The 27,870-nt window shown below is 42.9% G+C and overlaps 1 protein-coding gene across 3 annotated transcripts; it reads right to left on the reverse strand.

The window, feature by feature from the left end:
• Positions 1-304: 304 nt before the first annotated feature.
• On the reverse strand, positions 305-27,870 carry REST (RE1 silencing transcription factor). 3 transcript variants are annotated; one of them, XM_033214570.1, is made up of 4 exons: positions 27,503-27,870; positions 24,178-25,084; positions 16,595-16,678; positions 305-6,281 (listed from the first exon to the last, which is right to left on the reverse strand). In XM_033214570.1, exons 2-4 carry the CDS (start codon positions 25,073-25,075, stop codon positions 3,973-3,975), a joined length of 3,291 nt encoding a protein of 1,096 aa, XP_033070461.1. In that variant the 5' UTR covers positions 25,076-25,084; positions 27,503-27,870; the 3' UTR covers positions 305-3,972. The 3 variants fall into 3 exon arrangements, with proteins under 3 accessions (XP_033070461.1, XP_033070459.1, XP_033070460.1); XM_033214568.1 differs by lacking the exon at positions 27,503-27,870 and adding an exon at positions 26,676-26,833; XM_033214569.1 differs by lacking the exon at positions 16,595-16,678 and having other exon boundaries at positions 27,503-27,804.

The following is a 27,870-nucleotide window of genomic DNA, read 5'->3' on the forward strand; positions in this document are numbered from 1 at the left end:
GGCTTTAACCAATTCTCTTGCCTCAGCCTCCCAAATGGCTGGGATTACAGGCGCCCGCCACCACACCCGGCTAATTTTTGTATTTTTAGTAGAGACGTGGTTTCACTATGTTGGCCAGGCTGGCCTTGAACTCCTGACCTCGTGATCCACCTGCCTCAGCCTCCCAAAGAGATGGGATTACAGGTGTAAGCCACTGTGCCCAGCCTGAGAAATAATCTTGAAAAGCCTATTAATACACTTGCAGTTCCAGCAATATAAATTTGGCTTTCCTACATTCTGGATATACCAATAATAAACAAAGGCATCATGGTTTTTAAAACTTTATTTCAACATTAACTATGCTTACAGAAATACACTCATATTGGTTAATAGAATGCAATTTAACTTATCCTACACAATTTGGACCAAAAACTTGGTACATGGTTTAAGATTTTAAAAAAGGATTTGCAATCTGGTTTATTTTTATCTATTACAAATGTATAAAAGATCTTCCATCAAATGCTGCTAAAGAAGGCAGCAAGAACCTTGAGAAATTTACCTTTGGTTTGCCTCAGAAAAGTAACACGTATTGCACTGCATAAGTTTATAAAATTGGTGCAACAAAACATTGTTGCAATGTTTCAATGCCAGTTTAGAAAGTTCAATAACTAATGGATATGGAAGGGACTGGGAGGGAACCTATGTACACATGTGAAACTGTAAAAGCTAACTGATTTAGTTAATATTGCATGTAGATTGTAAATCTACACAAACCAAGATTCAGATAATTTCTTCAATCTGAATTAACACTATCTGTTCACTTCATCTGCCGAGGTCAACCAGGAAACTAGGAACACCAGTTGTTAAGTTTTTCTAACTTAGGTAAAAAAGAAAACTAACTTTCTTCCTCAGCTTTTCAGTCCAGAAGTGACAGTGTACTACAGGCAAGGTATTCCTTCCATTGTCAACATTCATAGGGTGACATGCAATGAGGTCTACTTGGGTTTTAATTTGTATCAGCACTCATATGCAAAACAGTCTCCAAAGTTAATTACCACATGACTTTAGAAGTGACTCTAAAAAATAAAATGGCCCTTCTTAGAAGACTAGAGCAAAAGATCCAGCCATAGTTATAAGTCTTATTAAAAAAAAAAAAAATGCAGCCCCTTGTGAATTACACAATTTTAAAAAAAGTAGCCTCAGAATAAGAAGCAGCTCTGAAAAGAGGAAAAAATATAACTTAAAATATCTTGAAAACCAATGTGAATACAGGTTCAAAAGATAGTTAAGAGATTCATTTTCATAAGACTACCTAAGATTAAGGCTTATAATATATGCTAGTATTTCAAGTTTATCACTAATTACTAAACATCAATTTACAAATAACATGTTCAATTTTTGTTCTTTTATCCAAAGGGAAAATTCTAGGTTAAATTCTATCCAGTGTGGGGGAGGGGGACTAGAAAATAAAAATATTCAAACAGTTCCATGCAAATATCACATTTTTCAAATGGAAGAACTTCCACCTAGACCAGAAGTTCATACTGCTAATGTACTTTTCATTGAAACAATTTTTAGTAAGTACAAATACACGGCATTAAGGTTCAGAACCTAATATAGGCCTGACAATCAAGTCCTTATTTTCTGGAAGAAGGCCTCAAGTCCAATCAATTTCCAGTAACAATGTTTTTACAAATCAATCTAGTAATAAGGGGTTTTAATTTCCTTCATGTTTTTGTTTTTAGCACTCTAGTCTTAAGACTAGATTAGAATTCCCCAAAAGACAAATGGTTTTTCTTTACAGTATGAAAGAATCCACAAAAAAACCTCTTCCCCAAACTAGTTCCTAATAACCAATCTGTGCTTAAGATGAATCTTTTTCTCTACAATGTAAACGGTAACTTAGGTAAAATGTACCCATGAACATTAAAACTAGTCGTTAGAAAGACTTAACTAGCTTTATAATTTAAGTTTTAAAACATAAATATTTGCAGCTTGATCTTCTGTTGACAATGATTGTCGGAGCCTAGAATTCAACATTTACAATGTCCATTCATGCACACAAAACACACACCATTATCACACAACTTACTCCTCATGTCTTAAGAGAAGAATCTTCTGCTTCTTTAAATCTTTGGCCTCCCAGTCAATTCCATGTTCAAACAACTTTTAACTCAAACTTCACTCTCAGATTTTTAACAAGCTTTCCACCCACACATTATTAATGCTTTTCCTAATCTTTCATGTTGTACTGCCAAAATCTGAAACCTGCCTCAAAGAGATCATCAGATTTTTGTTTTAAATGATATATAAAGTGGTTATTTCAAAACAGAATATGGGAGGTCAGAATTCAAGATTCCCTAATGGGATCATATTTTACTGCAATTAATGACTGCTATCAGTAAGAAAAATCCTCTATTGGATTCTTTCATACTTTGGCAACTGGCCAAAGAACCTACAAAAATGTTTTGAAGTACATGCCCTTTTTCATACAAAGTGCCCCCACAGGAACACTAGGATAGCTGCAATTCATTTGAGGCCTCACCTGTAGAAAGAGGCTATCACACAGACAGCCAGGACACCCACCAGTTTGTGGAGATCCCTGAGAAAGTATGATTTTTAAAAATCTGGACTGTACTTGTTTCACCAGCCTTTTTCACTGTATAGGAAAGTTGCAGCTGGTCTACCAGCACTCATACTACCTACCTCTCTTATCCTAGGTTTGCCGCGTAATAGCTATGGCTTTGGAATCTCCCAAGTGATATTCTATAAATGAAGGAATAATTATGTCTCCTAATTCCAGATTTGCAGTTTCCAAATAACACTTACAGTTCTTTATTGTAAAGTAGCCATATGGACACCAACCATCTATGAGAAAAGGTTTTCCTCAAACATTTAACACTCTACAATTAGAAATTAGCTGTACCAAAACACACGGAAAAAAAAAAAATGATGGTTGGTATTTGAGATAAAAATTTGTTCAATATGGAACCTAGTGGTTTATTTATTGCAAAATCAAAACTGATAGCTGTGAATTTACTACATCCATTCAAAATAAATAAGTTATATGAAATACAGATTCTAGCATAGATATAAGATGTAAAAATCAAAATCAATGGATTGAACCTGCATGTTTCATTTGCTCACAAACTTGCACACACTATTATTCTGCAAAATAGACAACTGCAGCAAAGAAAAAGAAAACTGCCCTTTTGCAAACAAGTCTAAAAGCATCCCTCCAAAGACGCCAAACAAAATAAACATGCATATATATATGTATAAAGTGTTACTGTTCAACACAAATGCTATTTCTAGGAAAAATTTAACTGCATAGGCAAAAAAACAAAAACAGAAACCAAAAGAAAAAAAAATGTGCAACATCTTAAGCCATTAAAGCACCAAAATAAAAAACACACCAAAATCACTGTTTTTATGATGATTAACATACACAAAAAATATTGATCAAAACTCAGGAAGTAAATACTTGGACTCACAGAAATGTCTATTGTTGGGAGAATTTTCTTCAATTTAAATGTCTTATCTCTAAAAAAAAATCTTAAAGTGCTAACTTTATATAAAGCAGGCAAATTCTTCAAGTAATTTGCTATTAAGCCAATTTTTTATAGATCTCAATAAAAAATGAATAAACTAAAGTGAAACAGGAAGATAAGACATGGAGAAAAAAATGACAAGTTGTAGCTGGACAAAGCAATAAAATGCTGTTATACCATCGTAGGCTTCTAATTTCAATTAAACACATAAGCTAACAGATTTAGGTATCTGCTGGTTTAGTACACTAACTCTCTTATATTTGCTAAAATTTACACAACAATCAATAGGTATACATAAAAAGTCCTAAGGAAAAGAATGCCACTTAAAAATCAACATCAGATACTAATTAAAGCAATCTTAAAAGGTTGTCTGCTACTATAAATGAATATAAAATGTAATATACCTTACAAACTAAGAACCGAAACCTTGTTCAAAGTTTCATTACTCCTGCCCTTGAGCTGCTTCTTCAAGATAGTACACATTAACCAAATGGCGATTGAGGTGTTTGCTGTAATCTTTTCCCTTTCTGAAAGAACGATCACAGAAGATACAAACAAAATCTTCCTTGGCCGCTTTGACTGCCAAGGCTTCCTTTGCATTTTTTCTGCTAGATTCTTGTGGAACTGGCCGAGCCCCATGCAATCCAGAATCATCACTACCCTCTGACATGTTGTCACTTAGGTCACTTCCTTCATGGCTGTGGATGCCTTCATCTTCATCAATTTCCTGAGACTCATTTACTGCCATGGTAGCAGGAGGTGATGCCAGTGCAGTTTTGGACACTGCTTCACATTCTTCTACTGCTGAAGGGGGAAGCACTGGTGAAACTGCTTCTTCAACTGTTGAATTTATACCAGGGAGAGTCTCTCGTGTGTTCTGATCAGTGTCCATTTTCATTTCACAAACCATAGTGTCAGTCTGATGTTTACCATTTAAAGTTTCACCCTCTGGCGTATTCAAGTTTTGTCCAGAGGATGAAACATTGGTAGATTCGTTGATATTAGCAGCAAGACCAGGTAGGCTCTCATCTGCCTCTTCTGCTCCTACTTTCTCAAGAGGGGCTTCTTTATTTCCTTCACCTATGTTGAGTAATTTTTGGTCTCCTGATGCCTCTTCTTTTAAATTTTCCTTTGGCAGCGGTGGTGATGGTGGTGAGAGATCCTCTGTGCTTACACTTTCCTTTAGAAGCCGGCTATCTTTAACAGGCACTAAGCCAACTTCAATAAGGACTTGCTCCTTCCGTGCCCTTTCACTCTGCATGTTAGACTTTTCCTTTTTATCTTTTCGGAGAGGAGGCTTTTTGGAAACTGACTCCATGTGAAGGGGAGGCTCTCTGGGAGGAGGTGGCTCCCTCTGATCAGGCTCCTTCTGAACCACCCCCATGGGAGGAGATGCCTCCATCTGAACAGGCTCGTTCTGGATCACCTCTATGGGAGGAGACAGCTCTATCTGAACAGGTTCCTTCTGAACCACTTCCATGGGAGGAGACAGCTCTATCTGAACAGGCTCCTTCTGGACCGCCTCCATGGGAGGAGACAGCTCCATCTGAACAGGCTCCTTCTGGACCACCTGCATGGGAGCAGGTTCTACCTGGGCAACCTCCATCTGAGCAGGTTCCACGGGAGCACGCCCCATTTGGGCAACCTCCGTCTGAGCAGTCTCCATGGGAGGAGGCAGCTCCACATGAGCAGGTACCATCTGGGCACCCGCCATCTGAGCAGGCTCTAGGGGAGGCAGCAGCTCCTTCTGAGTAGGCCCCTCCTGAGCCACCTCCATCTGAACACGCTCGTCATGAGCAGGCTGTATCTGGGCACCCTCTATCTGAGCAGGATCCATGGGAGGTGACGGCTCCACCTGAACGGGTCCCTTCTGAATCGCCTCTGTGGGAGCAGGCCCCACCTGAGGAGGGTCCATCTGAGCAGATTCCTTCTCAACAGGTTCCTTCTGAGGAGGCTTACTGCTTTTCTTACTTGATTTATTTTTCAAAGTTTTCTTCTTTGTACTTTTTTTCAAGCAAGTATTTTGCTTTTTATTCTCCTCCACTTTGCTGTCACCCTTTGGCACTTCCTGACTATTATTTTTGGATTTGCTTTCTACCTTCTTTTTCTTTTTTGTTGAAGATTCCTCATCATTCACAGGATCATGTAAAGAATGGGTGTCAACTTCCAGCTTCCTTTTGCTTTTCTTAGTTTTACTGAATTTTTCTGAATTGCTTCCTGTATGCACATCCATTTCTTTCGTCTCTGTTACTGATTTTCGAGTTCTGGTAGTCACCTGAATCACTGACACATTATTAGAAGGCTTTTTCTCTTTTGAGACATCTCTTTTCTCTGCTTTGATGGACTTTTCGTTTTTCTTTCCAGCCACATCCCCTTTTATTTTTGTTTGTTCTATTTCTGTTTTTTCATTGGTAATATCAGGCAAGTCCACCTCTCGTTTTTTGGTTTTCTTTAGTTTCACTTTTGAGACATCCATTGTTTTATTAGGACAAGTAGGATGCTTAGATTTGAAGTGATACTGTAGATTACACTTCTTGGAAGCTGCATAGTCACACACAGGGCAATTGAACTGCCGTGGGTTCACATGTAGCTCCACGTGTTTTTTGAAGTTGCTTCTATCTGCTGTTTTGTAATCACAGTGTGGGCAATTAAGAGGTTTAGGCCCATTGTGAACCTGTCTTGCATGGCGGGTTACTTCGTGTTGATTAGAGGCCACATAACTGCACTGATCACATTTAAATGGCTTCTCACCTGAAGACAAATCAAAAGTATGAGAGAAGACATAGATTAAGACAAATTCAAGATTAAAATATAAGGAACTGTGTATGTAAAGTAACAACAAAGACTATTTATTGAAAATGCCGTATCATGCACCTTACATTTACCATATTTATTTGTGTAACATTTCTCTTATCCTTTGACATTGATTCTCAAAAGAGAGGAATAAATCTCAGTCAACCACAAGCTTCAAAAAAGTTCAAGTTTGAGTCCTCAAGCACTATTAAAGAACAGAGATTCTTTAAGACATACACAACTATTGACAAAGTTCAATTGGGCTCTGGATGTTAATTTGGGGGAAAATTATCAATTTTAATTTGTGTGTGTTTAGTTAAAACAAATGCCTAATGAAGTAGAAAATAAAATTCTGGCCAGATGCAGTGGCTCACGACTATAATCTCAACTCTATGGGAGGCCATGGCAGGACTGCTTGAGCCCAGAAGTTACAGAACAACCTGAGCAAAATAAATAAAAACAAAAATTAACTTCGAGAGGTCAAGATGTGCGGATACCTCGAGGCCAGGAGTTTTGAGACCAGCCTGGCCAACATGGTGAAACCCCATCTCTACTAAAAAATACAAGAAAAATTAGCTAGACGTGGTGCTGCACACCAGTAATCCCACCTAATCGGGAGGCTGAGACACGAGAATTGCTTTAACTCAGGAGGCGGAGGTTGCAGTGAGCTGAGATCGCACCACTTCACTCCAGCCTGGGCGACAGTAAGACTCTGTCTAAAAAAAAAAGAAATTAGCCAGGCATGGTGGAGTGCACCTGTAGAAGTCCCAGCTACTTGGGAGACAAAGGCAGGAGGACCGCTTAAGCCCAGGAATTTGAAGTAGCAGTGAGTTGTGAATGTGCTACTGTACTCCAACCTGGGCAACAGAGCAAGGCTCTGACTCAAAAATAAATCTATAAATAAAATTCCCGGCCAGGCATGGTGGTTCACACCTGTAAACCTAGCACTTTGGGGGGCCAAAGCAGTGGATCACCTGAGGTCAGGAGTTCAAGACCAGCCTGGCCAATACGGTGAAACCCTGTTTCTACTAAAAATACAAAAAATTAGCCAGGTGTGGTGGCAGACGCCTGTAATCCCAGCTACTCGGGAGGCTGAAGCAGGAGAATTGCTTGAGCCCAGAAAGTGAGGTTACAGTGAGCCAACATCGTGCCACTGCACTATAGCCTGGACAACCAGAGCAAAATTTCGTCTCAAAAATAAAATAAAATAAAATAAAATTCCCATACTCCCTTCACCCTAATTTTCTTATGGAAAATCTTGAGAAAAATATCTTTCACTCTGGACTATACTCCCAGATCCTAGGTGCAAAAGTTTTGAAATTCTGCTTTAGCCTGAGCAAAGGCTTTTTCTTGAAATTTAATCCTTCTGTCCATAATGGCAAGAGCTGAGTAAATTTTCACTTAGCAAACTTCCTGTGCTAGCATTGCTATTTTAAAGCAAAAATACAGGCCAAGGTAATTATTCAGAAAACTTTCCTGATTTCCTCCCCCTCCACCTTTCTATAAAATAGATAAAGGAACTAGGTAATGAGAAGTGGCACACAAATATATGGTATGTAAAATAAGCAAAGTCACCATCACTGATACATACAAAACCAGAACCACCCCCACCCCCAAATTAAAGGCATAAGAGTAATACATTCTACCTGAATACATACCCATCTAGATCACACTCTAGTAAATATTACCAAATGGTATCCATACCCCACTGGTCCAATGGAATGCATAGTAGAAAAACGGAAATTGACATTTATGAAAATTCATCTCAAACATTCTCAAATTCATATCAAATCTTACTAAAATTTTTCATAAAACAAAACTCAGACATTAGGTAAAACCATGTAGATGTTAAGTTTTACATGATTATAAAATGTCTGGTGATAAAATAATCACCTTAACCAGGTAGTCAAATTGGATATTCAGCTGACTGGACAATTCTCCATGTTGGTCTACTAACAGATTTATAAATATGCAAGTTTCTACATTACTCTAAACCTGGTTCTATACTGTCCTCTCCAGTGAATGATTTAAATGAAGACAAACATTTTCTTAAAATATAGTGGACATAGAACATAGAAAGATAGGTAGCATAAGGCCTAAGAACTTCTTCTAGATAGAGCTAGACTGGGAGATAAAACAATGAGCTCTGCAAGTTGCTTACTCTGAGACTTTGAGCAAAGTCCTGAAACCTCTCTCGAGTTCAATTTCTTTTTCTCGAGATGGAGTTTCGCTCTTGTTGCCCATGCTGGAGTGCAATGGCGCGATCTCGGCTCACCACAACCTCCGCCTCCCAGGTTCAAACGATTATCTTGCCTCACCCTCCCTAGTAGCTGGGATTACAGGCACGTGCCACTAAGCCTGGCTAATTTTGTATTTTTAGTAGAGACGCGGTTTCTCCATGTTGATCAGGCTGGTCTTGAATTCCTGACCTCAGGTGATCCGCCCTCCTCGGCTTCCCAATGTGCTGGGATTACAGGCACGAGCCACCATGCCCAGTCTCAATTTCATCTATAAAATACTCTCTAGTGTTGTCAGCTATAAATAATCTTATCTATGTAAAGTCCTTAACATGGAGCAGAGAGCAAGAACTCAAAATGAATTATCTATAATTGTTCACTTTTGGAACCAACTGGTAACTCTGAGTATGGATAAATAAAAGGGGGACTCGGCCAGGCACAGTGGGTCACACCTGTAATCCCAGAACTCTGGGAGGCATTTTTGCAAAAATATAAAATTTTGGGAGGCATTTTGTAAAAATAAAAAAAAATTAGCTAGGCATGGTGACGTGCATCTATAGTCCCAGCTACTTGGGAGGTTGAGGCAGGAGAATCCCTTGAACCTGGGGGGCAGAGGGTGCAGTGAGCCGAGATCGCACCACTGCACTCCAGTCTTGGCAACAGAGCGAGACTCCATCTCAAAAAATAAAAAAATAAAAAAGGCTGAGTGCAGTGGCTCACGCCTGTAATCCCAGCACTTTGGAAGACCGAGGCAGGTGAATCAACAGGTCAAGAGTTGGAGACCAGGAGTTCGAGACCAGTCTAGCCAACATGGTGAAACTCCATCTCTACTAAAGATACACAAAATTAGCTGGGCATGGTGGCACGTGCCTGTAATCCCAGCTACTCGGGAGGCTGAGGCAGGAGAATCGCTTGAATCCAGGAGGCAGAGGTTGCAGTGAGCTGAGATTGCGCCACTGCACTCCAGCCTGGACAACAGGGTGAGACTCCATCTCAATCAATCAATCAATCAATGAGAAGACTCTTACGTATCCTGTTTTTCCTACATTATGACTAAATAGATAAGTAGAATTTATCTCTCCTCTTCAAATTTACACTAATAATAAAATAATTATAATTAAAATAGCACCATTTTATAACTTTAATGAATAAGGAGATCTAGACAGCACGCAAGCATCAATCAAGGTACAAGGGTCTACCTAAGGAATGGTGAACGGAAAGGGAGGATGTAGAAATTTTCTGTTTAAAATTTGATGGCACGATTTATTTGCTCCATTGTTTCTCTCCCATACTTTTTACTTTATTGCCATTAAATCTTGCTTGTATTATGTTCATCAAGATTTTCCAATTAGTACCTACCTGAATATTAATCTTTTTGCCCTGTACAAACAATTTTAAATTCTTTTTCCCAATTCTAGTAACAGCTTCTCTTCTTTATAAATCTGCCAGTCGTCTGTTTTATGCCTCCGAAATGAATTTATAGGTGCAAGCCAAGACAAAAAGGGAAAGCGTTCTGCAAGATTTATACATATGTAACAAAAATATTTTTAGAAGAATGGCCAGGCATAGTGGTTCACACCTGTAATCCTAGCACTTTTGGGAGGATGAGGTGAGGAAGATTGCTTGAGCTAAGGAGTTTGAGACCAGCCTGGGCAACCTAGTGAGACCCTGTCTACAAAAAAATTTAAAACTTAGACAGATGTTGTAGCACAAGCCTACAGTGCCACCTACTCCAGAGGCGGAGGTGGGAGTACCGTTTGAGCCTAGGAGGTCAAAGCTGCAGTGAAAAATACACAAATACAAGCCTCTCAACTTTTTTTTAATTTTTGAATTAATTCTATTAAAAATAAAAACAAAACAAAACAAAAATCTAGAGAGAATGGCAAATAAATTTTTCTCTATTTTTTTTTTTTGAGACTGAGTCTCTCTCAGCTGCCCAGGCAGGAGTGCAATGGTGTGATCTCGGCTCACTGCAACCACTATCTCCCAGGTTCAAGTGATTCTCCCATCTCAGCCTCCCGAGCAGCTGGGATTACAGACACCTGCCATCATGCCAGGCTGATTTTTGTATTTTAGGAGTGATGGGGTACCACCATGTTGGCCAGCCTGGTCTTGAACTCCTGACCTCAGGTGATCCACCCACCTTGGCTTCCCAAAGCGCTAGGATTACAGGTGTCAATCACCGTGCACAGCTGGCAAAGAAAATTTTTAAGTAAAAAGTAATGGGGGCATACAATACATTACCAGCAATAAAATGAAGTCCAATAATGCAACATGGATTAATCTCAAGAACACTTTATAAAAGAATGTTCTAAAACTAGGCACAGTGGCCCATGCCTGTATTCCTAGCACTTTGGCAGGCTGAGGCAGGTGAATTGCTTGAGCCCAGGAGTTCAAAACCAGCCTAGGCAACATAGTAAGACTCCATCTCTACAAAAACAAAAAACAAAAAAACAGGCATGGTAGCGCACACCTGTGGTCCCAGCTACTTGGAAAGTTAAAGTGGGAGGACTACCTGAGCTCAAGAGGTTTAGGCAGCTGTAACTGCACCCACTGCACTCCGGCCTAGGTGACAGTAAGATCCCATCTCAAACAAACAAACAAAAATGCTATAATGTTCTTTGGTAGGAGACAAAATATCATCCAGGGGAAAGACTGAGTGGAAAGGGCAAGGTGTTTCTGGCAGAAATATTCCATCACTTGTTCTTGAGTGATAAGCAAATAGGTGAAAGCATAGTCACCGCGCTGTACAGTTAAGATCTGTGCATTTTTAAATTTTACCTCAATAAAATATTGTTTTTAAAACTTATTCTACAAAGGCTCTCAAACCATTAAAATATCTTTCAAACAATCCCAGTTATTTAAAAGAGTCCCTTGGAACCAATGTTATCAATAGAAAAAATAAAAAATATGTGTGTCTGGGCACAGTGATTCATACCTGTAAGAGACAAGAGAATTGCTTGAGGCCAGGAGTTAGAGGCCAGCTGAGGCAACACAAAAAGACCCAGTCTCCATAAAAAGAAATCGGATATTGGCTGCACGCAGTGGCTCCCCGCTGTAATCCCAGCACTTTGGGAGGCTGAGGTGGGCAAATCACCAGGTCAGGAGATTGAGACCATCCTGGCTAACATGGTGAAACCCTGTCTCTATAAAAAATACAAAATATTAGCCTGGCATGGTGGCACGAGCCTGTAGTCCCAGCTACTCAGAAGGCTGAGGCAGGAGAATCGCTTGAACCCAGGAGGCAGAGGTTGAGTGAGCCGAGGTCGCGCCATTGCACTCCAACCTGGGCGACAGTGAGACTCGGTCTCAATAAATGAATAGCATTTTTTTTTTTTTTTTTTTTTTGAGACGGAGTCTCGCTCTGTCGCCCAGGTTGGAGTGCAGTGGCCGGATCTCAGCTCACTGCAAGCTCCGCCTCCCGGGTTTATGCCATTTTCCTGCCTCAGCCTCCCGCGCAGCTGGAACTACAAGCGCCCGCCACCTCACCCGGCTAGTTTTTTGTATTTTTTAGTAGAGACGGGGTTTCACCATGTTAGCCAGGATGGTCTCAATCTCCTGACCTCATGATCTGCCCGTCTTGGCCTCCCAAAGTGCTGGGATTACAGGCTTGAGCCACCGCGCCTGGCCACGAATAGTAAAATAATTTATATAATAAAATAAATAAATAAAAATAATAGTCCCGGCCAAGCGCGGTGACTCATACCTGTAATCCCAGCACTTTGGCAGACTGAGGTGGGTGGATCACCTGAATTCAGGAGTTCAAGACCAGCCTAGTCAACACCTCTACTAAAAATACAAAAATTTGGCCAGGCATGGTGGCTCACGTCTGTAATCCCAGCACTTTGGGAGGCCAAGGCAGGCGGATCACGAGGTCAGGAGATCAAGACCATCCTGGCTAACACAGTGAAACCCCATCTCTACTAAAAATATGAAAAAATTAGCTGGGCCTGGCGGCGGGCGCCTATAGTCCCAGCTACCCGGGAGGCTGAGGCAGGAGAATGGTGTGAACCCGGGAGGTGGAGCTTGCAGTGAGCAGAGATCGCGCCACTGCACTCCAGCCTGGGCGACAGAACAAGACCCTGTCTCAAAAAAAAAAAAAAAATTAGCCAGGCATGGTGGTGGGTACCTGTAATTTTAGCTACACAGGAGGCTGAGGAAGATTCTATAGCTTGAACCCGGGAGGCAGAAGTCGCACTGAGTCGAGATCGCGCCATTATACTCCAGCTGGGTGACAAGAGCGAAACTGTCTTGAAAATAATAACAATAATAGTCCCCAATTAGCTGAAGTGGTGGCATGTGCCAGTAGACCTAGCTACTCAGGAGACTGAGGCAAGAGGATGGCTTGAGCCCAGACATTTGAAGTTGCAGTAAGGCATGATCACACCACTGCATTCCAGCCTGCGCAACAGAGTCCCCAACTCCAAAAACAACAACAAAATTACTTATTTGTGAGCTTGTATCCTATAATATGTAATCTGAAACTCAGTATCTTCTTAGTACTAAGATTGGAGACAGCAAATACTTGTTTTTAGTACCCAGCATACATACAATAGCTAGTGGCTACTACTAGTTTTTAAGATACCATTAAAATACTTGCTATACTGTAACAACAAATACTAAAAATCATTTTTAAGATATAGCAGGCAAAACACAAAACATTTTGCAAACTCAAATACAACGATTTCAGGCAAAGATTATCAACTGGTATAAAACACCATAAACATTTAAACAGTGACAAGACAAAGTATTACTAATTGAACAAAAGGATAAAAGTATGTAGTCATTCTAAATACAGTGACCTAACATTATATTAATGGATCAACCACATGTGACTTTAAATGAGGCTTATCATTTGTGAGAAAGATTATCAAGCATTTAAATTTAATTTACAATAATTAAATTTAGTTTACAATATAAGGAACAGAAGAAAAGCTAAATGACACCATGAGAAAACAAGTGGACATATCCAGAAGAAAGGACATTCTACAGGAAAAAAGGTCTGTAAAATGGGGATAATAGAACTCATGCAACATATAACAGTTATGAAGACTAAAACTACTTAACTAATATAAAGCTCTTGGCCAGGAGCAGTGGCTCACACCTGTAATCCCAGCATGTTGGGAGGCTGAGGCCAGCGGATCACCTGACATCAGGAGTTCCAGACCACGCTGGCCAACATGGTAAAACCCCATCTCTACTAAAAATACAAATTAGCCAGGTGTGGTGGCGCATGCCTGTAATCCCAGCTACTTGGGAGGCTGAGGCAGGAGAATCACTTGATCCCAGGAGACAGAGGTTGCAGTGAGCTGTGATCACACCATTGTACTCCAGCCTGGGCAACAAGAGCGAAACTCCATCTCAGAAAAAAAAAGTAATACTACTACTACTACTACAAAACTCTTAAATATTTCACTAAAAAGCTACAGTACAACTATCAACAGGACATGATGCCTACCTCCAAAGTCTGAGATTGCATCCACGTTACCATCAGAGAATGAAACCAAAAATACACCCAAAAATAATAAAACCAGGTTTCTGGTTAAGTGGCACCACTCAATGGCTTAGAGATTTAGGAAAAAAAAAAACACTCGAAGTACATTAGCGTTGACAACCATGTAGGGTCAAGAAAGGCTAGCAAGCATACTATAGGACACCTTCATAGCTGTTCAAATAAATCAGAATCTGCAATATAATCATGTCTGATTATCAAGTCTTGTTACTAATGGCCGCAATGTCCGGTAGAAATATAATGCATATCACACATGTAATCTTAAATTTTCTAGCAGTCATACCACAAACGTAAAAAGGAAACAGGTAAAATTAATTTTATTACTTTTTAAAGCCAATGTATATAACAGTTTCGCCATATGATCAACTTGAAAAATAAATATTTAACATTATTTTTTCTCTAACCTGCTTCAGAGAAAGATAGTCTTTTCTTCATACTGTCTGAAATCTGTGGCCACGTGCAGTGGCTCACACCTACAATCCCAGCATTTTGGGAGGCCAGGATGGGCAGATCACTTTAGGCCAGGAGTTCAAGACAAATTACAAAAATTAGCTGGTCATGGTGGCACCTGCCTGTAATCCCAGCTACTGGGGAGGCTGAGGCATGAGAATTGCTTGAACCCAGAAGGCAGAGGTTGCAGTGAGCTGAAATCCATGCCACTGCACTCCAGCCTGGGAGACAGAGTAAGACTCTGTCTCAACAACAACAAAAAATCTGGTAAGTACATATTTTATAAGTATCAATTTAAACTACTACTGTTTCCAAAGCTTAACGTGGCTAGTGGCTACTCAACTGAATAGCACAGATCTAAGGTAACGTAATTACTAACTTAAGGGGGACAGGTCTACATAGGCTTTTGTAACAGCAAGATTTAAGATACTTTTCCCACAGGGATATACTTTCTAAATCTGTATTCTAATTAGAAGTGGTAGTTCGGCCAGGCGTGGTGGCTCATGCCTGTAATCTCAGTACTTTGGGAGGCCAAGGTGGGCAGATCATGAGGTCAGGAGTTCGAGACCAGCCTGACCAACATGGTGAAACCCCATCTCTACTAAAAATACAAGAATTAATCGGGTGTGGTGATGTGCGCCTGTAATCCCAGCTACTCAGGAGGCTGAGGCAGGAGAATCGCTTGAACCCGGAGGCAGAGGTTGTGGTGAGCTGAGATCACATTGCACTCCAGCCTGGGCAACAGAGAAGGACTGTCTCCAAAAAAATAAAAAATAAAAAGTAAAAGTGGTAGTTGACCAAGAGTCACTCAGGGATACCCATTCAAGCAAGATCACCGATGCTAACATTACTTTTTAACTTGGCCACTTACATACTTTAATAGGGACTTTTTTTTTTTTTGAGATGGAGTCTCGCTCTGTCGCCCAGGCTGGAGTGCAGTGGCCGGATCTCAGCTCACTGCAAGCTCCGCCTCCCGGGTTCATGCCATTCTCCTGCCTCAGCCTCCAGAGCAGCTGGGACTACAGGCGCCCGCCACCTCGCCCGGCTAGTTTTTTGTATTTTTTTAGTAGAGACGGGTTTTCACCGTGTTAGCCAGGATGGTCTCGATCTCCTGACCTCGTGATCCACCCGTCTCGGCCTCCCAAAGTGCTGGGATTACAGGCTTGAGCCTCCGCGCCCGGCCAATAGGGACTTCTTTATGGAGATGGAGTTTTGCTCTTAATGGTATAATCTTGGCTCACCGCAACCTCCGCCTCCCAAGGTTCAAGCAATTCTCCTGCCTCAGCCTCCTGAGTAGCTGGGATTACAGGCATGTGCCACCATGCCTGGCTAATTTTGTATTTTTAGTAGAGATGGGATTTCTCCATGTTGGTCAGGGTGGTCTCGAACTCCCAGCCTCAGGTGATCTGCCCACCTTGGCCTCCCAAAGTGCTGGGATTACAGACTTGAGCCACAGTGCTGGCCAATGGGGACTAACTCTGAGTGGTGATGGTGACTGTTTCAGTCCCTGCAGTGGACGAATCTCTCATGTCACGGTCCTACACTCTTACTATAGCTTAATAAATTGGCATCCTAGATTGTCATTTTCTTTTTCAAGCTAAGCTTTTGCAGTCAGTCCTCAAAAGCTCTACCAAACCTTGAAACAGAACAAACCTAAATTTCAGGACCTGAGAAGCTAAGAAGGAATCCCTGACACTTGTCAACCACACATTATGAGTCTCAGCTTTATACTGTTAGGAGAAATGTGAGAAGCAGGGGTTAAAGGATCAATCAGCCTTGGTGTACATTAGTTTAACTTTTGTTGGAGTCACGGAACACTTCAAAGATTTGATGAGAATTAAGGCCCCTCCTCCCAGAAAAAGTGTACACAAAAATTTCATTTTCAGGAGGTCCACCTTTGGATTCCATGTTAGAAATCCCCAGATTGACAGAACATTGATTTTCAAATTCTGACTTCTAAATTATATTAAAAATAAATAATAAGTAAACGACTCAGTTACAAGTCCTTAAAAGAACTTCCCTAAAATGGTTGTTGACTGAAAATGATAGGAAAGTTCTCATTTCTTACCAACCTGAATGAGTACGCATATGTCTAGTTAGATGAGTCTTCTGAGAACTTGAGTAAGGACAAAGTTCACATTTATATGGGCGTTCTCCTGCAAATTTCAATAATGAAGAGTGTTTAAATGTCACAAAATGAGCCAAATACAATTCTTACTAACAATGCAACAATATTCAGTGCTCAGCACATTTTAACAAGAATTTTTTTTTCCTATTTCTGGCCAAAAGATCAATTTATTATGTATTTAAAATGTAAGTTATTTATTTCAGAAACTATGACTACATTATTTTGGCTTTGCTGACAAAAAAAACATTGACTTTCTGAATTCTCAAAGCCCTTTTAATTTTCACAGTGATACTGCATGTTAATACATTAAGTAGTGAGAAGTGAAAAACTATCTTGATAAGGTACAAAGCATATTTTTGTTATATAAGATTCACCTTTTAAAAAAGTCTACCCCGTCTGATGCTATTAACAGTTTTTTTTTAACTTGTAAATGACAAATCTACTACCATTTGAAAGTGTTAGCTTAAAACAACAATACTTTTAAGTGAGAATGTAATTGCTTTATGCTAAAAATTTTCAAGTGGTAGAGTTCCAGACCAGCCTGGGCAATACAGCAATACCCCATTTCTAAAAATTTATTTTAAAAAACTAGCCTGGGGCTGGGCACGGTGGCTCATGCCTGAAATCCCAGCACTTTGGGAGGCCAAGGCTGACAGATCACGAGGTCAGGAGTTCAAGACCAGCCTGGCCAACATAATTAAACCCCACCTCTACTAAAAATACAAAAAAAAAAAAAAAATTAGCCGGGCACGGTGGCATGTGCCTGTTGTCCCAGCTACTCAGGAGGCTGAGTGACGCAGGAGAATCACTTGACCCCGGGAGGTGGAGGTTGCAGTGAGTGAGACCTCATTTAAAAAAAAAAAAAAAAGCCTGGGCTGAGCATGGGGATTGTGGCCCCCAATTGTAACCCCAACACTTTGGGAGGCCAAAACAGGTCGATCACTTGAGCCCAGGAGTTCAAGACTAGCCTGGGCAACATAGCAAGACCTCCTCTCTACAAAAAACAGAAAAATTAGCCAGGTGTGGTGGCACATGCCTGTGGTCCCAGCTACTTGGGAGAATGAGATGGGAGGACTGCTTGAGCCCAGGAAGGACGAGGCTGGTGTGAGTCATGATTGTACCACTGTGCTCCAGCCTAGGTAAAAGTGAGACCCTATAGTCTCACTTGGGAGGCTGAGGCAGGATGATCACTTGAGCCCAGAGTTTGAGGTTGCAGTGAGCTATGATGGCACCACTATACTCCAGCCTGCAGTATAGAGAGAGATCCTGTCTCTAAAAATAAAAATAAATAGAAAACAGTAAGTTAAAAAGAAAAATGAAAGAAGAAGATCATCAATTTTCTTTTTATTGTTTTTTATGAGACAGGGTCTTGCCCTGTCGCCCAGACTGGAGTGCGGTGGCGTGAATATAGCTCCTGCAGCCTGGACCTCCTGGGCTCAACAGATCCTCCCACTTCAGCCTCCTAAGTAGCTGGGACCATAGGTGTGGCAACCAAGCCCAGATAATTTTTTTTTTTTTGGTAGAGACCAGGTTTTGCCATGTTGCCCAGACTGGTCTCTAACCCCTGGGCTTAAGCAATCCACCTGTCTTGGCCTCCCAAAGTGCTGGGATTACAGGCATAAGCCACCATGCCCAACCAGTTACCAATTTTTAAAACAAATTACAAAAGTCACAGGGACTGAAGACTAGAAGCCAGTGATTGAATACTGAATAATTTTAAGACTCAAAGGTAGGACATGTATATTCTTTTTAGACACGGCTATCAACAACAAAAAAAGGTTTTTTTTTGTTTTTTTTGAGACGGAGTCTCACTCTGTTGTCCATGCTAGAGTGCAGTGGCGAGATCTCGGCTCACTGCAAGCTCCGCCTCCTGGGTTCACACCATTCTCCTGCCTCAGCCTCCCGAGCAGCTGGGACTACAGGCACCCGCCACCATGCCCAGCTAATTTTTTTTGTATTTTTAGCAGAGACGGGGTTTCACCTTGTTAGCCAGGATGGGCTCGATCTCCTGACCTCATGATCCACCCACCTCGGCCTCCCAAAGTGTAGGAATTACAGGCGTGAGCCACCACACCCGGCAAAACAAGCTTTTAAAAAAAGGTGTACAATTTGTTTTAATATAGTCTCCAGACATAAGATAATTATGACCTTGGTAAAGTTACTAAAACATTCCGTTTCCCCATCTGCAAAAGTAACAGAATCTTCATTCCCTGTAATTGCAAAAGTTTAAATAATACATGCAGAGCATTTAACACTGTGTCTGGCACATAGTAAAGCCCTCAATAAATGTCAGCTATCAATTTTGTCTAAGACAGAAACAAATATGTCTAATAAAATAAGGAAAAGGTGGTACCCAGAAAACAAGAATAGGCCAGGCATGGTGGCTCATGCCTGTAATCCCAGCACTTTGGGAGGCAGGCAGATCATTTGAGCCCAGAAGGTCGAGGCTTCAGTGAGCCGTGATCACGCCACTGCACTCCACACAGGGCAACAAGTGAGACCCTGTCTCAAAACAAAAAACAAACAACAACAACAAAAAGAATGGTGATAGGTGGGAAATGTGTTCCTAGTAACTATTCTGCTGTAATTCGCTGGTAGCTATGTATTAGCTGTAAAGAGCTGGTAGCAACAGAATGCCTACCTTATGACCTGGAACAATCAAGATAGTTTTATATTAATGGAATTCTGTAAAAAAGGGATATACAAATAGCCAATAAACACATGAAAAGATGAACATTATCATTAGCTGTGAGGGAAACACAAATCAAAACCACATGAGATGAAGACTTCATACCCACTAGGATAGCTGTAATCACAAAGACAGATGTTAACAGTATTATTGCTGAGGATGTGCTGAAAGTGGAACCCCTCACACATTGCTGGTGGGACTGTAAAATGGCATGGCTAATTTGGAAAATAGTTTGGCAGTTACCCAAAGTGTTGCTACTATACTGCCCCACAATCTCATTCTTAGGTATATATCCAAAAGAAAAACATATGTCCACACAACACTTAAACATGAATATTCATAGCACGATTATTCAGATTGCATATTATGATTCCACTTACATGAAATATTCAAAATAGGCCAATCTATAGTGAACTGTATATGTAAATTGTATCTCAATGAAGTTGGAAAAAATTAAATACCATTGCAGATAAAGTTGAAGAATCAAAAATAATTTACTTTTAAATTCTTTTATTATTATTATTTTTTGAGACAGAGTCTCGCTCTGTCGCCCAGGCTGGAGTGCAGTGGCATGATCTTGGCTCAATGCAACCTCTGCCTCTCGGGTTCAAGCGATTCTCCTGCCTCAATCTCCCTAGAAGCTGGGACTTCTTGTATTTTTGGTAGAGACAGGGTTTCACCATGCCGACCAGGCTAGTCTGGAATTCCCAATCTCAGGTGATCTGCCTGCCTCCCAAGGCGCTGGGATTATAGGCATGAGCCACCTCATCCAGCCTGCTTTTAAATTCTTTACAACAGATGACTTTATCTGTATAATTCTAAAAACTAGGCATAACTCTCCTCTAGAAAGTTTAGTTACCTACAGATTTTTCAGTTACACATACAGGCAAAAAGGTTTTCTTTAAAAGTAGATTTTGTGAACTAGTTAAATAACAAAACCATTAAACTAAAGAGGTCAACCTGAATGAAAGTAATCCCCAGCTCCCAACCTCCCCCGGTTTTGGTGGAGGCTGCAGTGAGTGGAGATTGCTGAACTTTAAATGCTACTTTTGTTTCTGGTTTTTTTTGAGACAGAGTCTCACTCTGTCGCCCAGGCTGGAGTGCAGATGCTCAATCTCGACTCACTGCAACCTCCACCTCCTAGGTTTAAGCGATTCTCCTGCCTCAGCCTCCCAAAGTGCTAGGATTACAGACGTGAGCCATCGTGGAAGGCTTTAAATGTGATACTTGTATATCACCTTGGGAACATCACTTCAGGCTTTTAAATCTGAAGTTTTCCCCTCTGCAAACATGAACTATCATCACAGATTCTATTTTCCTCAATGGATTGTTCTGAAGATTAGCACAGAAAAGAAGACAGCACCTAACACTGGGCACAAGAAACACAATTAAGCCCATTAGGTCAATCAGAAAACTGGGCTACTTACAAGTGGAAATGAGAAGTAATTCCTGAACACTGTCAATTTAAGTGATTCCTGTCTTTTCTCTCTCTACTCTTCCGCACCAGATGAATTCATTTTCCATAATTTTCAGAACTATACATTTAATACAAGATACTTTCAGAATTTACATAATCAAAATATTTACCTTCAATCTATACATCACCCAATTGTTTTAAAATGTAAAAAAAGGCCAGGTTCGGTGGCTCACGCTTGTAATTCCAGCACCCTGAGAGATCGAGGCGGGCTGATCACAAGGTCAGGAGTTTGAGACCAGCCTGGCCAACACAGTGAAATCTTGTCTCTACTAAAAAATTTTTTAAAAATTAGCTGGGCGTGACGGCGCGCGCCTGTAATCCCAGCTACTCGGGAGGCTGAGGCAAGAGAATTACTTAAGCCTGGGAGGCGGAGGTTGCAGTGAGCCGAGATCGCGCCATTGCACTCCAGCCCGAGCAACAGAGCAAGACTCCGTCTAAAAAAAACTGGCCGGGCGCGGTGGCTCAAGCCTGTAATCCCAGCACTTTGGGAGGCCGAGACGGGCGGATCACGAGGTCAGGAGATCGAGACCATCCTGGCTAACACTGTGAAACCCCGTCTCTACTAAAAAAATACAAAAAATTAGCCGGGCGAGATGGCGGGCGCCTGTAGTCCCAGCTACTCGGGAGGCTGAGGCGAGAGAATGGCGTAAACCCGGGAGGCGGAGCTTGCAGTGAGCTGAGATCCGGCCACTGCACTCCAGCCTGGGTGACAGAGCGAGACTCCGTCTCAAAAAAAAAAAAAAAAAAAAAAAAAAATATATATATATATATACACATATACACACATACACACACACACATACATAAAAAATTGGCTGGGCATGGTGGCTCATGCCTATAATCTCTGGGAGGCCGCGGCGGGCATATCACTTGAGGCCGGGAGTTTTGAGACCAGTCTGACCAACATGGAGAAACCTCATCTCTACAAAAAATACAAAATTAGTCAGGTGTGGTGACACATGCCTGGAATCCCAGCTACTCAGGAGGCTGAGGCAGGAGAATTGCTTGTACCTGGGAGGCGGAGGTTGCAGTGAACCAAGATTGCGCCACTGCACTCCAGCCTGGGCAACAAGAGTAAAACTCTGTTTCAAAAAAAAAAAAAAAAGAATCAGAATGAAGGTAATACCGGGGAAAAATAAGCATTAAGACCAAATAAACCAGGCATGGTGGCTCATGCCTGCAATCCCAGCACTTCAGAAGGCTGAGGTGGGCAGATTACCTGAGGTCAGGAGTTCAAGACTAGCCTGGCCAACATGGGAAACCACATCTCTACTGAAAATACAAAAATTAGCCGGGCATGATGGAAGGCACCTGTAATTCCAGCTAAATGAATATGATGTACTTATTTATGAGTTTAGTATATATGATGGCTGGGATTTAAGATATTGTAGGTGGGGCTGGTTTAGTCTAACAGTTTGTCTAATTCAAACTGTCAAGTGATTAATGGGGTTGTATCCCCAAGTAACTTTCATTTCCTACTCTACATATTTTTGTAATGCTTGACCTTTACTTCTGAAATCAAATGGTTTCAAAGCATGGAGACAATCACAGGTTATGACGAATTCCAAAGGAACTACAAATTCTTTTACTGGACTAAATTTTAAAGCATTCAACACACGAGCCATCCATGTGCTGGGGCCTAGCAATCTTGTAACAGAGGTCACTCTTGTAATGGAATCTCACCTGCAAGTTTTATTGTTTAAGCCTACCACTTAATAGTTTCAAATCTTTGGGATGTAAAAAATAACTAAATAAAATAAATTTTTAAAAATTAAGTCGGCTGGATATGGTGGCTCACACCCATAAACCCAGCACTTTGGGTGACTGAGGGCAGATTACTTGAGTTCAGGAGTTAGAGACCAACCTGCGCAACATGGCAGAAACCCTGTATCTACAAAAATTACAAATATTAGCCAGGTGTGGTGGCATGCATCGGTGGTCCCAGCTATTTGAGGGACTGAGGCAAGAGGGTCACTTGAGTCCAGGAGGTCGAGGCTGCAGTGAGCAGTGATCACGCCACTGCACTCCAGGATGGGTGACGAAGTAAAGCTATCTCAAAAAAAAAAAAAAATTGGCCAGGTGCGGTGGCTCACACCTGTCATCCCAGCACTTTGGGAGGCTGCAGTGGGTGGATCACAAGGTCAGGAGTTCCAGATCAGCCTGATCAACATGGTGAAACCCTGTCTCTACTAAAAATACAAAAAATTAGCTAGGTATGGTGGTGGGCGCCTACAATCCCAGCTACTCGGGAGGCTGAGGCATGAGAACTGCTTAAACCTGGGAGACAGAGGTTGCAGTGAGCCAAGACCATGCCATTGCACTCCAGCCTGAGCAACAGAATGACACTCCGTGTCAAAAAAAAAAAAGAAAAAAATTAGCCAGACACAGTGGTGGGCGCCTGTAATCCCAGCTACGCCGGAGGCTGAGCCAGGGAGGTGGAGGCAGAGGAGAATCGCTTGAACCCTGAGGCAGAGGTTACACTGAGCCGAGATCGTGCCACTGCACTTCAGCCTGGGTGACAGAGCCAGACTCCTTCTCAAAAAAAAAAAAAAAAAGTTTCAACTTTTTTAATACACTTGCGTTTAGTATGAGTTCAAACACGCTAAACACAATTGTCTGAAAAACACATTTTCTACATGTGTTTGCTTTCATAGGAAAGTAGTTTCGATTGGTGATAATCCCACCCATGTTTTAAAAACTATCTTCTCACATTTCTTTTTTGTGGACAAAGACAAGCTGTTCCATTTAGGAACTCAATGCTATAAGTCAAATGTTTCTAAGTTTGAGGCTTTTGTTAAGTGGAGATATGCAAGGTTAATCACTGAGTTTTCCTTTTTATATAAGCCCTCAATTCCTTTCAGAAACTATACTGCATCTTAAATGTGTTCACTGTCACAGAAATAAATATACAAACTTTTTTTTTCTGTTTTATTTTTGAGACAGGGGTTTTTCCATGTTTCCCAGACTGGTCTAGAACTTCTGGGCTCAGGCAGTCCTTCTGCCTCGGCCTCCTGAAGTGATGGAATTACAGGCATGAGCCACCATGCACGGCCAGTCTAACTTGCTGAAAGTAAATCCCAGGTTAGGATATGTACTTTAGGAAGAGCATGGTAAGATCTCTTGGCTGTTCCTCCCAGCTAACATTCTGTGCTTTACATGTAACTTCACATAATCCTCCCATCCTAGATATTGTTACTCCATGGAGAAATTTCTGAACTCTAAACAACTTGTGCAAGGTCACAAAGATAGCAAAAATGGAACCTGGATTTGAACCAGAGTTCTTTTTCTCAAGCACTACTTAACCACTCAAGTAACAATCAGAAAAGAGAACTGAACTTATGGACTAGAAAGCTTCTCTTACCTGTATGAGTTCTAACATGCTGAACATAATTGTTTTTTCTGTCTGAAAAATAGTTGCATTTTCCACATGTGTATACTTTCCTTGGAAAATGGTTTCTTAAATGTTTCCTCCAGTGATACTCGCTCACTGTTGTGTATGTACAAATGATGCACTTGTAGACTCGCTCATTATCCCCAGCTCTGGTGTGGTGTTTCAGGTGTGCAGTATAGTGATCATATCGATTGGTATTATAGCCGCAGCGGTCACAGCGAATGGGGCCCTTGGAGAAATCTCCTTCTTCTGCAGTGGAAGAGCCAGATTCCCTGGCTTTTGCCTGCTTCTCCGCACTCTCTTCCACAAAAAATTTCTTAGCACTGTGAACTCTGATGTGATGCACAAACTGTTCTTCAGATTCTGCTTCATACTGGCATGGCTTACAGCGAAAGGGTTTGGTCTTCGAGCTCTTGCCTTTGTCCTCTGCTCCAGGTGTTTCAGGAGAAAGATCTTTATTTGAGCTGTAAATCTCTGGAGCACCTGATGCCTCAAATACAGGCTGAGGTTCTACAACGCTGAGTTCCAAACTTCTCAGTTCCATGTTTTCCAGTCCATGAGGTTCACCTTTTATTTCAGCAGACTCTTCAAGTCCTTCTCCTTCTTCACTATCTGAAAAGTTGTTATCCCCAACAGGCATCAATTCTGCCATCTGTCTTTCTTCACCGACCAGGTAATCACAGCAGCTGCCATTTACTTCCCCAGTTAAGGCTACATTTGCCAGCATAATAAGCTGAGGGGCGGCCAGTTCAGCTTTGGAAAGGTCATGCAAGTCATACATGTCGTTAGGCAAGGCCATTCCAATGTTGCCACTGCTGGTAAACAGCCCTCCTCCTCCAGAAGACTGCCCCATTACCTGGGTGGCCATAACTGTATTCTGAATTAAAAACAAAACAAAACAAGAGCACCAGTGTAAACACTGCTGTTACTGGCTTAAAACCACATCACTGTAAATCTTCATAACTTAAACATTTTCCAATATGATCTTTATAACTCAGTAAACTTCATCACCTATTAAAAACAAATCTTTAAAAGAGCAGTTAATTCCTAATAGTCTTTGGCAATCACCAAAAAAAAAAATGTTTACTATCCCTAGAAAACAATTCTACCAATTGTTTGACTAACTCATTCACCATCCAGCCACTGGCATGTGGTCCCTCAAGCACTTTTAATTGTTCTGGTGGGGATAAAAAGTAACCTTCATTTTTACTGTTAAAATTACTCCAAAAATTCAAAACACGAGTAGTAAATTATTGTCCTCCCAACTTTTCCCCCTTCAACAGTTCAATGGTCTGAATCAGAAAGCCCAGAAATCCACAAGCCATTCAGCGCATTTATTAAGTACACAAACACATCTGGAAAGTAGAAGCCTGTAATAATTGTTCAACTTAATTGGATTTCGCATGAACTCAACTAACTCCAAAAGAATAAACTACTGTGAAAAACTACCACTACCAGTCAGTCCCTTAATTTTTCGACAACTCCACAGGCTTAAAATGAAAAACATTATGGACCCCTTTTCTTGTGAAAAAGGAAGTTTGATTTATTCAAAACTTCACAAATAAAAATTAATAAGCTTATTTTTCTGCAGGCTGAAGTTCCACAACACTGAATTCCAAACTTTTCAATACGAATAAAATCATCGTGCAACTCAACTCGACAATCAGCAACTTTCTTGCATTGTGCTTGACTTGGCCTACTTGCCTAGTGGAAGCCATTACAAGATCACCTTCTTGAAAACAAGTTGGGCTTTCTAAATGTTACGTTACTTCTCAATCTAAAAGGTGCCATTCTCAAACGAAGTGTTCACTTGCAAATTAAAAAAAGTAACAAGTTCTAAGAAAATAAAGTTAAACCGAAAATACAAAAAGTAATCCGCCTCATCCAAGTGTATAAACACAAACCGGTTTAGTTCTACGTACCAACAAAAGTTGGAAGCAAATGCCATCACAGAAAACAGGGCGAAGGCTGTCCTGGGGCTGAACAGCCCAAGCTACTCGGCAATTTGGCCCAACATCGACTTTTCTAATCGCTCCCTAACCCCTCACTGCCACCCCAAATGGAATTTTAACGATTGTTAGGAAGACCGTCCAAGCACAGCCCGAAAGCCCAACATGCCGCACGAATTCCTCCGTGCTGCTGCCACCAGCGCCTGCCTCGGCGGCGGCATTCCTAACTGAAATAGGCATTCGGCCATTTTCTCAAAATACCAAACACAAAGCAGCTCTTTGCAAACTCGGGCGCTCTCGCTTCCTCTCGCCTCGGCCCGCTCACTGCACATATTTACACACCAACTCGCGGGAGTCGCCCCGACACTCGTCCCGAGCCTTTTCCTGCGCTCTCCAACACTAAAACGGGGGAGGGGAGCAAGCTCGGGACGCTGTTTCGCCGGACCGAGTCCTCCCGGAGTCCAGGCAGCCCCCTCCCCAGCCCTAGGGCCCCCGTCCCGAGAGAGGACGGAAAGTTACCGCGCAGCCGGCGTCGGGGCTTCTCCGACCTCCCCCGGGCCCCTCCGACCGCCCCCGGACTCGCCCAACGCCCAGGGCCGGGGAGGCTCCGCGGGCGCCCTCGCGAGGCGTCGGGCTCCGAGCACCGGAGAGGGCCCCCACGCGGGCCAGCCGCCGCCCCCGCGCCCCGGAAGTTTGCGAACTTCACTCCCCCACGGCGCCCGGCAGGACGCGCGCCCCAGCCCCGCCAGCTCCAGCGGTCGGGTAGCCGGACGCGGGGGCCAGCGGCGCCGGGCGGCCGAAGCGCAGAAATCGCTGTCCAGCCCCGCTGGCGGAACCGCCCGGGCCCCGGGGCTGACTCAACCCGCCCGGCCGCACTCAACGGCGTCTTCCGGCGACAGGGAGAAGCCCTGGGGGAGGGGGCCAGGAGGGCCGCGGGCCGGCGCGGGGCTGCGGTGGGACCCGGGAGCAGGAGGAGGAAGCAGAGGAAGTTTCAGGACTAGGGGCCCGAGCAGCTCCGCTCCTTGGTCTCAGAGGACCTGACTCGGAGGAGCGTCCGGGTCAGCGCGGAGGCGGCGTCCCGGCCTCCAGTGGGGAGGGGGTCCAGGCGACGCGCCGCTCCCAACAAACGCCCCCAGCCCCCGGGCGGCGGCTGTGTAACCCGATCCTGCTCGGCCGCCAGCCCCCGCCCGGCGCGGCCGCCGCCGCCGGAGCCACAGTATCTGCAAATCAGCCCTGGACAGCGCCTGGCTCCTCGTCCTTCCGCGCCCTCCCCATCCCGCCACCGCCGCCGCCCGGCCGGCCCTCCCCCAACCCTCACCGAGCCCCCAGCCCCGCGCCGCACTTACCGGCCTTCCTCGGGGAGGAGGGGCGGGCGACCCCAAGTCACCGCTCCTTCTCCTACTACTTTTCTTTGTTGCTGGAGTTTCGGGGGAGGGGTGGGGGAGGGTGGAAAAGTTGGGTGCTGGGGCCGTCGAGGACCAAGAAGGCCAAAGAGTGGGGCTACAGAGGGTGCTCAGACCTCCGGGCCTCGCCCTGCCGTCTCGGCTGCCGCCGCCGCCGCCGCCGGGGTCTGGGGCCCCGGGCCTCGGCGGCGCTCGCTCCGCTGCTGCGCCGCGAGCTCGCGGGAGCCGCACATTCCAACACAGGACGCTGCGCCGCGCACCCAGTCCGCGTCGCCGCCGCTGCCGCCGCCGCCGACCCCGCCCCCGGGACA

The sequence above is a fragment of the Trachypithecus francoisi genome, unplaced genomic scaffold (genome assembly GCF_009764315.1).
Source record: "Trachypithecus francoisi isolate TF-2019V2 unplaced genomic scaffold, Tfra_2.0 Lachesis_group1, whole genome shotgun sequence".
Taxonomy (NCBI): Eukaryota; Metazoa; Chordata; class Mammalia; order Primates; family Cercopithecidae; genus Trachypithecus; species Trachypithecus francoisi.

What these genes read in the sequence shown, in the direction of transcription:
- REST (XM_033214570.1), bottom strand. Translation starts at nt 25,075, where the DNA reads ATGGCCACCCAGGTAATGGGGCAGTCTTCTGGAGGAGGAGGGCTGTTT. An exon ending in GCATGTTAGAACTCATACAG is followed by an intron (nt 16,679 to 24,177) that starts GTAAGAGAAGCT and finishes TGAAATTTGCAG; the next exon opens with GAGAACGCCCATATAAATGT. An exon ending in ACATATGCGTACTCATTCAG is followed by an intron (nt 6,282 to 16,594) that starts GTTGGTAAGAAA and finishes ATTTGTCTTCAG; the next exon opens with GTGAGAAGCCATTTAAATGT.